This window comes from Phaenicophaeus curvirostris, chromosome 9 (assembly GCF_032191515.1).
Source record: "Phaenicophaeus curvirostris isolate KB17595 chromosome 9, BPBGC_Pcur_1.0, whole genome shotgun sequence".
In the NCBI taxonomy this organism is placed as follows: Eukaryota; Metazoa; Chordata; class Aves; order Cuculiformes; family Cuculidae; genus Phaenicophaeus; species Phaenicophaeus curvirostris.
The window spans coordinates 23,332,037-23,345,448 of NC_091400.1; the positions used below are offsets into that span (position 1 = coordinate 23,332,037).

A 13,412-nucleotide genomic window follows, 5' to 3' on the forward strand; every position below is an offset into this window, starting at 1 on the left:
ACCAGAGAACTCGGTGTCACTGCTGTCGTGTGACCTCGTGTTGTCCTACAGCCCCCTTTTAACTTAATTTTCTTAGTCAAGGTTGTTTTTTCAGCTCTAAACTACTTGTTGGAGGTGCGTTGCTGTCCAAATTAAAATGGAATTTGATGTTTGGAATGTCTTTGTTCATGTGCTGGCTGTCTGCTTCATCTGTATTGTTGTTCAAAGGCTGCCGGGACTCAGGTGGCAGCAGTATTGCAGTGACCCCGCAATCAGCTGGCTTAATTAAAGCAGAACTCCTGCATCTTTCCCTCTGGGAGAAAATTTCAGACGGAGAGGGTTGAGTATAGTGACCTTCTCATCTGTGTTTGTGGTGTTTAGAGATGTAGGGAGGAAAGGGAGAGGATGTAAAGGAGGAGGTACCCTTATTCAGCATGGTTTACTCCACTGTTGCTGTGAGGGTCAAGGAGAGTGGTAGCTGGCAGGGACACTGCTTTATTTTATTTTGAAAATATAGCCCTTATCCACGTAAGAAGGTGGTAAATATACTTTAAGAAAGCCATAGTTAGAATGCAAGAGCTCTGTAGAGTCTCTTATATTTGCAAAGCCCACATAATGTCTGTGTTGAAGCATTAAAAGCAAGAAACCAGTTAATGATACATAACTTCATTCACCTGCTCTGATTGTCTGTATTGTTGAGGCAGCCCTTCTGCAACTGGAGCGTGAGAGTCTCATCAGACCAGGGCTTCAGATCACAAATATTTCTGCCTACCTTCCCCCCCCCCGCTTCTATTTTTTTTCCCCGTTTGAGGCAGATCACTGTTCATGTTGCAAAATTCCTCAATTTGCTTCCTATTTATCTGATCTTTGTGTGTCACCGAGGGGGAAAAAATTACCATCTCCATTGCAGAATTCTAATTACAAAATTTCTGCTGTAGTCTTCAAACTGCATTCAGATAATTTCAAGTATGCACAAGTGGCTGAACACAGAGCTGTCTGAACTGGCAATCAGCTGGCATTTTTAGTTCTGAGCAGCCAGCAAATTGAATTGGTAAAATTCATTCTGATGCCAGCAGGGGGGGGTGCTCTTGACTGCTGCTGGTTAAGAGATTCACTGAAAGTGCAGCATAATGGGAAGGGAGTTTTGTAATAAGCAGTCGCAGAGCTCTCTTGATTAACAAGCCTGTTAGGTGAAGAGGTGCAGTGTTCCAGTGCTTCATGGGGTGGCGACAAGAAGGGCAGGGAGTGGGGCTTGCTGGGGTGTAGCTCCTTAGCCTTGTGAAAGGAGGAAAAAAAGGAGGGGAAAAATATTGCAGTTAAATTCAGCAAAGGGAAAAGAAGTTGGTAGCCGAATTTCCCTGCTTTTCACTTACTAAAACTCATGCTCATCATTTCCTCTCACTGAATGACCCTGAGAGTTCAGGCATCTGGAGCTGTGTCAGTGAATGCATTCTATAAGTTTTAAGTGCAATATTATTCAGATTAAAGATTTCAAAGGTTTGAGGTAATCAGTTTTTCTTATTAGTGGTTAATGTTATGGTAATGTTTGTTTGCAGATAAGGTATATGTGCCTTTAAAGACACAGCTTGAACTAGTGGCCAGCACCAAAAAAATCGTAGAGTGGTTTGGGCTGGAAGGGACCTTAAAGATCATCAAGTTCCACCATCTCCCCCTCAGCCCTGCCATGGGCAGGGACATCTTCCACTGGATCAGGTTGCTCAAAGCTCCATCCAGCCTGGCCTTGAACACCTCTAGAGATATATCTAGGTTAAAATAAAAGCTAGGTGATCCAGGCATAGGTAGGAATTAGGGTAGCTTTTATAAGGTCTGTCTCAACTGCTATGAGAAATAGCAAGTGTTGAACCTGGGGGCTGGTCAGGCACCTCTCGCAGCTGTGATAGAGGATGAGCTATTCAGTTTATGTTTATGGTTATCACTGGCAACACTGCCTGTTTTGGTTTTAAATGTTCTGCTTTCCGATGGAATTTTGTGGCATGAATACTTAAGTCAGCTAAGATACATCCTTACAACATTGCAGTATGGATACATGGTGGAACACATGGTGCTGCCTGCGTGGTGTCTGAGTTTTTGCTGATATGCCTAGCTTGAGCTAGCAGTTAAAGAAAGCCTGAGCATGCTTGCATGGGCTGTAATATGTATAGGTATGTTCATATATATGTATTTATATATATGGTCATTTAGCCATTACCTGAGACTGAAATTAGAGGAGGTTTCAGACTTGCAGAGTTCCTGGGACAGGCTTCAGACAGAGCTGCATGGCTCTGGTCAGCAGCAGGTATGTGAAATCGTGGAGATTCAGCTTGGGACGGACCTAAGTGAATGTGGTGTCTGCTCTCTTTCTCTAAGCTGGGATGTTGTATGGATATTTCCTGGTTAGAGTGAGTCCAGAGGAGGGTCATGAAGATGATCCCAGAACTGGAGCACCTCCCATGTAAGACAGCCTGAGAGAGTTGGTGTTATTCAGCCTGCTGAAGAGAAGGCTCTGGGGAGACCATGTAGCAGCCTTCCGCACTGAAAGGGCCTACAGGAAAGCTGGGGTGGAGCTCTTGATCAGGGAGTGCAGGGATAGGGTGAGGGGCAATGGTTTTCAGCTGAAAGAGGGGAGATTGAGATGAGATTTTAGGAAAAAATGTTTTCCTGTGAGGTTGGTGAGACATTGGCACAAGTTGCCCAGAGAAGTGATGGATGCCACCTCCCTGGAGGTGTTCAAGAACAGGTTGAATGGGGCTTTGAGCAACCTGAGCCAGTGGGAGGTGTCCCTGCCCATGGCAGAGGGTGGAACTGGGTGATCTTCAAGGTCCCTTCCAACACAAACTGTGCTATGATTCCCCTTACCCTCCAAACTCCAGGGACTAGTTGGGCCCCTGTTGCAGTACTTGATGATCTTTTATACCTAGAACATTTTCCCAGTATTTTTCTGTAGTCACTTGTACACTGAACAGATGAATCCTGCTGTGTGTTCCTCATTTTCTGTTTGGATGTTTGATTTTTCTTTCCCATCTATGGTATTTTGTGTGTCTTGGCCTGTGTTTTGGAACACTTTTCCAGTTTATAAAGATCATTTTAAACTCTTCTCCAGTTGTCTTAACTGTTTGCAGACTCTTCTGCCTGTTATCATCTAGAAGTTTTGCAATTTACTCTGTATCTGTGTCCAAGTCATGACTGAATACCTAGAAATTAACTGGATCCAGGACAAGTTGTGGTTTGACAGAGGGCAGTTAATTAATAATCTGAGTAGAATTTATAGTACTGTCATCTAGGCTGTGTTCCTCTGTTATGGCAGTGTCATACAGGGTGATTGTAGAGTTAAGATACGGAGTCTCCATACCTGGAGGTGTTCAGAAAGCGTGTAGCTGTGGCACTTTGGGATGTGGTTTAGTAGGCACGGTGGTGTTGGGCTGATGGTTGGCCTGGATGAGCTTGGTGGTCTTTTCCAACCTAAGTGATTCTATGATTCCTTACACTTACCAGGCCTGTTAACTCATCAGAGAAGGAAATTGCACTTTGTCAACAGATTCATGATGATGTTCTGGTTTACTCACCTGACATTTGTTTAGTAATTTGTTTGGTTTCTGTCCGGGTACCTGCAATTTCTGAGGTTCACCTTTTACCATCTTAAAACCAGAAACTTGATGTGCCTCCAAGGTCTCTGTCTTGCATGAATTCCTGAAGACGATCGATAGCAGTGGCTAAGTTTGCATGGACTGGTTCCTTTAAGGGTCTCTAAGGTAAATTTCAGGAGGGTCTGCTGACTTGAATATCTTAAACTTACCAAATGCCTTCTAGTTAGTTCTTTGCATTTTCTGGATCATATTCCAATGACACATTTTTCGTCCTGTTTGTGAGAAATTTCAGTGTTAATTGAGAAGGCCAGGAGGTCCCTTGTGTACAGGTTCGCCAGAGGAAGCCTTCCAAGTACCAAGTGCACAATGTCTGACTGCGGTTGTAGACAACAGGGTCTTTGGAGGATGTAGGATCTGTTCTGTTCAACTTTAACCTTGAAATACAACAAGTCTTGTTGTAATACAAGTCTTTAGCTGTCATAACTGAAAGAAAACTTTAAAAGCAATTAATGCAAAAATTCATGAGCCAGTGAAGAAACTGGAAATGAAAGCTGAACCACCCCGTAGTTGTTGACCAAGGGAGTTGCTGAGGAATGGTGAATGGAAGGCAGGGGCTGGGGGACAAGGGCCCAGAGGAAGCTTTATTGAGCACAATTCGACCAGTTTGTTTTACAAAGCCTCTTTTGGTGTTTAGCGGAGTCTGCAAAAGCAAAATTTAGGTGGAAAATTACTCTGGGCAAAATGGAAATTTTATTACAAGTGTCTGTTTCCTGTTAAGTAGCTGAGAGCTTTGTTGTTGTTCTTCTGACAGGAGGAAGGAGGTTTTTGCAGTTTGTCAGTGGAAGCACTTTCTTTCAAATTGAGACTATTTTTTAAAATTTTATTTTATTTAGCTAAAATGAATTTGCACTTTGTTTTCCCTCACATTTTTATTGGAAAACCTTGAACAATAAGTCATAGTTTGGCTGGGTGACTTCTCTAGGCTCGCCAGCTGAGATTGTACCTTCTCACACCTAGTCTTCTGCTTGTGGTGCTTGCCAAGGTAGAGCTTCACCTGCTTCAAGGTCGCCTGTAGGTGGGATGATGCTGTGGCCATGCTGGGGCTGTGCACGCTGGCATCTGAAAGCTCTGCTTTCCACCACGGTGAGGAACAGTGTGATGCTTTCTCTGGCAGAGGGAGTTTAAGGAAAGGAAACTGATGTCACATCAGAGGTAGAAACAGGTCAGGCCTCAAGCCTGTTGTTAGGTTTCAGAATGACCTAGGCTTTGCAGTCTAATCAGTGAAGCCACTGCATTCATAGATTGGCTTTCAGGGGCTCAGGGCTTTAGGATTCCCCGAGTTACCTTGCAGAAATCTTTCTGTAATTAGCAAGATGTCCCTTGAGAGAAGGGACTTGGCCTCAGTGTTTGTAGCTTCATATATTAAAATGAACCAAGCATATAAGCAGACAATGGGTTTCTTAAGTTGCCGCATACCCACTGATGAGCAGGTATAGCCGCCTTTCATAGAATCATAGGTTGGAAAGGACCCACTGGATCATCGAGTCCAACCATTTTGTTGGATCTTTGTTGATGTCTAGTTTCTAAATAAATCATAGAATCCTAGAATGGTTTGAGTTGGAAGGAACCTTAAAGCCCATCCAGTTCTACCTCCTCAGCCATGGGCAGGGATGCCTCCCACTGGATCATGTTGGTCAAAGCCTTATATGTGTGTTGTTTCACAACAGAAAATGGGATGCCCTTTTCTCCTTTGTTTTACAGCCCTGAGTAGGGCTGAAATGCATTCCTCTGCAGTGGTACAGTAGATGATGCCTAAAGGATTTTAAATAATGTTGCATATTGATGAGACATTGCCCTGAGGAGCCTTTCACAAGATAGGGTTTTTAGAGGAGCTTTCTGTCTGCTTCCTACTCCTCCTTTCCCTGATATCTACCTGTCAGTGGCTGAACTGTGGCAATACTGGGAGTAGGAGAGGGGAACAGTTAGGTTTCTGAGTGTGTAAGCACCTTCCAGATCTCAGAGCTGTCCACCAGTCTTCACTTCTGTCGCAAACTTAGCATGAAACATGAGGGCTCTCCTTGTTCTGCTCTTGCTTTGCTTGTGTATGTTTTATCTTATGTTTGCAAGTTTGGACCCAGAGCCTTAGTCAGGATATTAACAACAATCAGACTTCTAAGTGTAAAGGATTAAAAGCCAATCTACCAAGTTCAAAATGTTCTCTGATTTATCAAAAATAAATCATTCTTTCTCCAAATTATATTTTCTTTCCTATCTAAAATTACAATTGTAGTCGTGGAGGGAAGCAGGAGGTAAAACAGTAGGTGTGTGCTAGGGTTGGGTATTATTGTACAGATTATCCCAAATTCTCATTTCATTTCCCTGAAGCTGTCTCTCTGCTCATTGCTGAGATTGGGAGGGTTAAAAAATAATTAGGGAGAGGACATTCCCACCTGATAAATCCATGTGAGTCTAATTTCTGAGTTAGTAGGAACAACAGAAACAACCAAAATCTACCCAGGAACTTTATCCATGCTAATTCTTTCTTAATTGTTAATTAGGAGAAGTGGGTATTGTAAAGAGTTCAGAATAATAAGGTTCGTGTAATAGTATTGAGTATGTAGGGTAGAATCATTGAGGTTGGGAAAGACCTCTAAGATCTTTGAGTCCAACTATCAGCCCAATACCACCATTCTATTAAACCACCTCTCAAAGTGCCACGTCCACATGCTTTTTGAATAGTGCCTTTCTTTACTGTTTATAAGCTATCACATACATTGATTCTTCACTGTGTTCTATACAGCTGCTTTTTGAGGGATCCATTGCCGGACACAGATAATTGCAGTGTCATTAATTTAGAAAGAAGTGTTCAGATGGAAATAAGGGTGGGAAAAGGCTATTTTCTTTTATTGTAAGTTATTCAGGATAGGGACTTTCTTTTACGTCACCCAAGGAAGTGATGTTCTGTTTCTTGTGGAGTTCCTTGACAATTGTTTTGATGAAAAGCACTAATGGCAATGTAAGGAATAATCTGTTTTATCAATGCCTCTGCATCTGAAGTCATCCTGTGCCACTAGAAGACAAAAGAGAAGCTCTGCTGTGTATAACTTCTACATAGGCTGCCAGAATGACCACAACATTGTTTATACTATGTGAGTTTTCATGAGGATACATTCTTGGCTAATAGCTGAGTTGCTGGCCTGGAGAAACAGTCGACTCCAGCCTTTGATTTGTCTACTCCTTCTAGATCAGTTCCCATTTCCAGGAGAACTCAATAAAACCAAACAAAACAGCCCCCACACTTCTTTCCCTATTTAATGTGTTTGGCAAATCCTTCTTACACAGGCCTGTTTTTTCTAAAACTGCAGTCGATGTGCTTCCCAGTGTGGTATAGTTGGGATGCAGTAACTGCGACGCTGATCACAGCACAGGAGAGCGCTTGGAGGAGGGTGTTATAACCTAGAGGACCTGGGCGCAGCTCTTGAGAACAGAGCCACCAGGAATGACTTGTGACATAGGTAGAGACTTCAGGGGCTTCCCATCCTGAAGTCTCAAGTACAATAAAATGTATTCTGTACAATCTTGGCACATGTTTCTTTTGCGTTATTTCTTCTGGAAAAGCTTTGTCTCTGCAGCTTTCATGGAACTACCAGCCCCTTCTTGTGGTGAGTGGTCAAACCACCAGATCACTGCATGACTCCAGGGTTCAGTTTGCTGTGCTTGCACTCGAATCTGCTGTAGGGCAATGTCTCATGCCGTGTTTGTGCTGTGGCTGTTAGAGCAGATTCAGTTGCCAAAGAGTAGCACTGAAAAGCAGGTTAATGTAACTTAACAAAGAGCTCAAGTAGACCCTAACAAAGCTTCCTCTCTCTCTCTCTTTACAGGTGGTCAGTCGAGTGGCAGCTCAGCAAGGATTTGACTTGGATCTTGGATACCGGCTACTGGCAGTATGTGCAGCCAACAGGGACAAATTCACTCCAAAATCAGCTGGTAGGTGAAGCGCTTTACTGATTTTTGGATGATCATATTCTGAATAAATGCTACCGAGATTGTCTTGTGTTCTTTCAAAACCACAACTAAACATGCATTTGGTGGTAACGGTGCTGCTGCTTGTAGCATTTCATTGAAACGAATGCTGTTCTGAGGATACGTGACTTTGGAAACTTGTATTTTCCCCAAATAGTGCTGTTTGTTGCCTTGTTTGATCTTGTGGATGAAGTGTTACTTCCAGAAGCACTGATGTTCAGTAATTTCATAGTGGGAAAGAACACACTCAGGCCCTTCTATCTTAGTAAACCATTGATTTTCTGTCACATGTCAGCCTCTGCATCTTTCACATTTATTCTGCACACCCTGATATATCTATTGTCAAACTTTTACTCCTTGGCTCCATGTGTCTGTGCAGAGAAGTATCATGGCTTCTTGTACGTCTAGTTGTTAGCTTTAGAATTTTAAGCAGAGTTGGTTGCAGTGTTATTGTATCGAGGAACCGTTTTTTCAGTGTTTCACAGCAATAATCTGATCTCTGATCAAGTAGCAATATTTGACCATGATGTATTTCCATTGCTTCTGTTTAGTGCAAGTAGAAAAGGCACTTTAGGGTCTTTCTGGTTTTCACATGTTTGATTTAACTGGTGCATTTAATTGTGGTTCTCCTTTTCTTTGCTGATGAATGTCAACATAATGTGCACTGGCTTGGAAAACAGGCAGATAACTGTTCCGTTCCAGATTGAGCTTGGGTAACTCTTCTGCTTAGCACTAAACTGGTAGGCAGTCCCTGTTTTAGAACATCATGAAAGGTTACCTTCTTCCAAAACAGTAACTTGTTGTAAACTGACTGAGTTGCTAGCATTTTTCATATTCCTTTTCCATTTTTCTCAGCCCCAAATTTCTTTACTCATGGCTCCCTTTTCCACCAGTTGCTCTAAGCTCTAAGGTGGTTTTCACATCAAGGCATATTCACTGCACTTACTGATGTGTCTTTTGTGTGGGAAGGGGTCATTAATTTTACTAAATGTTGAATAAACTGTCTGATTTTCATCTGGGAAAACTGTATGGAAGCTAAAATGCTCAGTTGACCAGGCACAATCTCCTTTTTTAACTTTACCTATCATATGTTTTCTTCTGGATTTTTTTTTTTAAACAAAAGCTTGTCAAATGTGGATTTCCAGCAATAAGTGCATTCAATGAGACATTAAAACCTTACTCCCTGTGAAAATACACCTATTAAAAGTAGTCATACCCCCTCTCTTGCCAATTCTTCCCGAGGTGTACCTATCAGTGCGTTAGTGAAGGTGAGGTGGTCAGTCTTTGGATCTTTTCATGTTTTAGTCCTTTTCCTTTAGGGCTTGGATGAGAGGATAGTCTTGAAAAACACCGACCAGTTGTCATGTCCTGGGAAAGCCCAGTGTCAGTGTTTGATTTCTACCAGTATTTTTTGAGGGGAATATATGCGCATTTTTCCCCAATTCTTTCCCCTAGCAATCTGTAGAGATTTCAGTCTTTCAGTTGTTAATTGATGAAAGACTGGGAAAGCTGGTAATGGAATCATGTGCTCTTCTCTCTGTGTTCTAAAAACCTTCTCAGTCCATTGCTATGCTTCCTAATTCCCAGTTGCATATACAACTAATTTATCTCCAAAGATCTTAAACATTTGGTTTCACAGCTACTTTAGTTCTACCATGTATATGGTTGTTTCACCAGTTATTCCTGGGCTTTCTTCGTGCCCATCCGTTCTGTGCTTCTAGTGCTCTTATTCTCTGTATTAAATACTCCTGTTTTGGGCTATACAGTAACATATTTTGTGAGATGTCACACATAGTCCCTACTCTAAGGATGTCACATTCCCATATGTACATCATGGAATGGGCAACTTTCAAGACTGACAGGTTGGGATTACAGTCATGTGGTTGTTTCAGACCATCCTGACTTTAAAGAGGGTTGATTTCCACATCCAAGCGCATTAACATTTTCTGCTTTCTAAATCAGCAGTGGCTCTGCTCCCTCATTCAGTTTTTGTACAAATGTTGAGATTGTTCGTTGCTTTTTTTGTGAACCACACAGCATTGAAAGCTGCCTTTCATGACTTGCTTAAGTTGTTGCTCAAGGATGCGTGCATGTTTTTGAGTAACTTATTCTTTTTTCTGTTACATCCATTGAAAGACACCTCCAACACTTCTTCCAGTCACTTTCCTGCAGCAGCCCCTGATGTAGATAACAAATGGCATTATTTTTAATGAATAAGCATTTGTTTTTGCCTTCCTCCAGGCTTAAGAGAACTTTACAATCATTTGAATTTGTTCCTCTAAGTATGAATTTTATGTTGCTGAAGGGATAGCTTTGGTAACATTTCTAGTCTATTAGTATGTTGTTTAGTGTCTGACATTCTGAAATGTAAGGAAAAAAACCCCTTTTCTAATTAAAACATATTTGAGTAGGTGAACATTGAGTAGGTGAAATATTTGTCCTTTCAAGGTCCATCCACTCTTAGTACCTCTGCTTGGCTTAGGAGAAGGCTTGTTGGCCAATGCCCTGCAGGCTGGGATGCCGGGAGTGGCCTGGTGGTGGTGGCTGGTCGGCTTTGCAGCCCTGCTGTGTGGGATGAGTGGGCAACCCCAGCCTGATGTCCCTCAGCAGAGGCAGCTGGACCAGTGCCATCAGTAGTCAAAGAACCATAGAATGTTTTGGGTCGGAAGGGTCCTTAAAGATCATCCCATTCTAACCTCCGTGCCATGGGCAGGGACATCTCCCACCAGACCAGACCTGCTTCTGTTTTTCTGGGATTCCCAGCCTGTGCTCGCTCTGGGACCTGTACCGGCAGGAGAGCTTTGGCTGGTCCAGCTTGTATATTGTTTGATGGGCTCTGCTCCCTGAACTGGCTCTGCAGGGTCCCTGGAGATCAAGGGTCTCGTGGTAGTGCCCACAGGTCTCTTTTATCCCTGATGGAAGAGAGCTGGAGCCTAAGGCTAGAAGGCAGGGTAGTCAGCTGACAGACTGGCTTAGCTCTATGGGAAACCCACAGCCCGGGCTCATGCAATTGGTGCCATTCTGTTCCATCCAGGTTGGTATAAACCATTTTGGAGGTAGCTCCCTGCTAAGCTGGAGAGGTTGAGGAGTGATTATAGGAATGCAGATGACAGATCAGGACACAGGGAAGCGTGGGTGGAGGATGGGGAGATGGGACGCTGAAGCCAGGTGGGACAAAGTGACCTTCTCTAGTGGCCCAGGCTGTAGCAGGAAAGGCAGGGGAAGAGACCGGGAGCTGTCAGCTCCTTTGAGGGCATCTCCCATCCAGAACTGTTTGGTGTTGCCGAGAGTGTTTGATGTCCTGCTTTTTTGTCTGTCTTGTTTTACTTGGCCATTAGTGTTGTTAATAATTAGCTAATACAAATTGTTCTGGAGAATGCCTTGAGGGGAGACCCGTGTGGCATAAGAAGTATTAAAATGTCTTGTGTGCTTTTAAATAGTAGCAATGATTTAATGACTGTGCCTTTTGTCTCTGCTTTCTGGTGTTTGTACCTGAAATAATAGCTGTGCCACCTTTTATTCTTTTAGCCCAGGCTGCTGTGTCCACGCTGCTGCCTCAGCAAGAGGTCAGGTGCAGCATTTCTCATCCTGAAGACAAATGACAAAGCCTTTAAAAATCTGTGTGGATCTTAGTGACAGCTGCTTCTCAAACCTTCCATGGCAAATTCTGTATTGTGACACCTATAGGGGATGGCAGGTTGGCTGCCTTTTCATTTGCTTGCAAACTGCAGCAACCTCCATCACTTTCTAGTACAGGAGCACATGGGTGTCTGTCTGTGTGTTCCTGTTGTCCTTCCTTAAGCCTGAACAAGACCTTCTTTCTGAATAGTGCTTGCTTGGACCTTTTCTGACTGTGATATCTGCTGCTTTTGTCCTTCCTGTAGAAGATTTAAAGTGATTTGGTAGCTTTATGTAAGGTCTGCTGTTCAAGTAAAGCAAGGTTCACTGATCGAGGGCTTATTTAAGAATAAAAAAAGAGAGAGGGAATAATTTTCTGTTCTGAAGTATTTTTTAAAGAATACTTCATCGAGCTACGGAACTTCACTGCTCTTGTAGCTGCTTTTGCTTCTGTCAGGAGGCCAAGCTGAGGCCAGACTAGGGGACGACAGGATGAGATCATACAGAGAGCTTTGTCAGAGAAGGACAGTGTTTGCTATCTCTGTGAAAAGGGAGAGGGAGGAAGGAGCCTGAGGGCAGAACTGTGCAGAAAAGGTACTTTAGCTATCACTGAGAAGCTACAGCAAACAAATGCTGTGATAGCTTGGATGGACTGCTGAATGTTAGATGTTTGATAGCAGAGATAGCAACCTCTTTTTGATATTGCTTTGTTTTCAGCCCCTTAGGCTCTGCCTGGTGTGCTTTCAATTTTCTTTTCCAAAAGCACTATTGCTTAATAGTTTTGTATGAAGCATAAACTAGAACTTTATGGTACTTGAGGATTTTACATTGTGTTTTATTTGTTTAGTTTAGTCATTGTAATGTATCTCTAAAATCATGGTGCTCTTCTTAGAGGATCTGATAACCAAATCTGCGAATAAATTGGACCCCGGGTTAACAAAGATATTTGCAGCAAGAGTACTGTCACACGGTGGTGTTAAAACATCACAGGACAAGACACTGAGACCTAAGGTATGTTCTGATAAGGTTGTATCATCTAACATGTTCTACTGCCATATTTCAAAGCAGTAGCATAGATTGGGCAAAGTGCATTTTGGCATATTATCAAATGAAAATTAGACGAAATGAAATGAGGCTGCAATGGGAGTGAGGAAAAGATAGAAAGTAAGGGTAACCTCTAGATTATGGGGGACCATAAGGCTAGATTAACACTTCGCCTGTTTCCACTAGTAATGCTAACATTGTGTGTGCAAGACAAAGGAGGTGGCTAAAAGGATTACAAGTATAGAATGGAAATTACTACAGCCAAGGCTGATGGCATCTCTCCAGCTTGAGGGGATGGAATGATCAAGATGCCGGCATTTGGAGAGAAATAGCATGTGAATTGTCAGTCTTGTGCCTCACACCAAAGATTTTCAGCAAATCACTTGTGTCAAATGGTCTCGTATGACTGGACAAGAAATACAAACACTGTACCTGTACTTAGCTAAGTGCCTGAGAAGAATGAAAGCTGATGCTGTGCTGATAGCAGAAGAAAAGAGCTTGGCTTAGGTTGTTCATGAAATGATATCTAAGCAGAGTTATGAAATGTATGTAAATACTAACAAACAAGCTATGAGCTATGAAGGTGCATGACAGTTTTGGTGCAAAAACGTGTATGTGTGAATTGAATAAATTGCTGAAATCAGGGGCAAGTTCTGAACTACTTGGGGCCGTTGGATTTGGAATAGATTTTCAGTTAGAAGGACAGCGGAGAAGGAGGGAGCAGAGGAAGGACAAATGGAAAAACCAAACTACGTTTTTAAAGATAAAACTCAATAAAAATATGAACCTGACTGTATAATGTAGTTCTTGATCTAGCTGGAAGATGGTTAAGAAGCTTTTATCTGTGTATTCCTGAATTCTTGGTACATTTCCATGCAGCTGTCTGGTGCAGTGGTACTCGGTGTCCTAAAACTGTCCACTTGACACTCTTCATTACAATAACGGCATGATTTTCTTTTAGCTGTTGCCTTCTGTAACAGCTTTTGATGCAGAAGGCTGTCTGCCTTTCAGGGGATCTCTAGGCTCCCTTACGAGCCCTTAGCACAGACTGTCACTGTGTGCCCTTGGCTGCTTTGTGCTCTGTTTTGCGGGTTTTTATCTTTCAAGAAGGATAATAGTACACCTTCCATCTCATTCTTATTTGTCTGGTTTAATTAGATGCAA

The 13,412-nt window shown here is 42.6% G+C and overlaps 1 protein-coding gene across 6 annotated transcripts in view; it reads left to right on the top strand.

Annotated features, from left to right (window-relative positions):
- ZMIZ1 (zinc finger MIZ-type containing 1) overlaps positions 1-13,412 on the top strand; it is a 365,816-nt gene that overhangs the window by 222,752 nt on the left and 129,652 nt on the right. For all 6 annotated transcript variants that reach the window (XM_069863880.1, XM_069863879.1, XM_069863883.1 and 3 more), the window contains exon 6: positions 7,445-7,550. In XM_069863880.1, the coding sequence (XP_069719981.1) occupies positions 7,445-7,550 (106 nt within the window). The remainder of the gene's footprint in view (positions 1-7,444; positions 7,551-13,412) is intronic.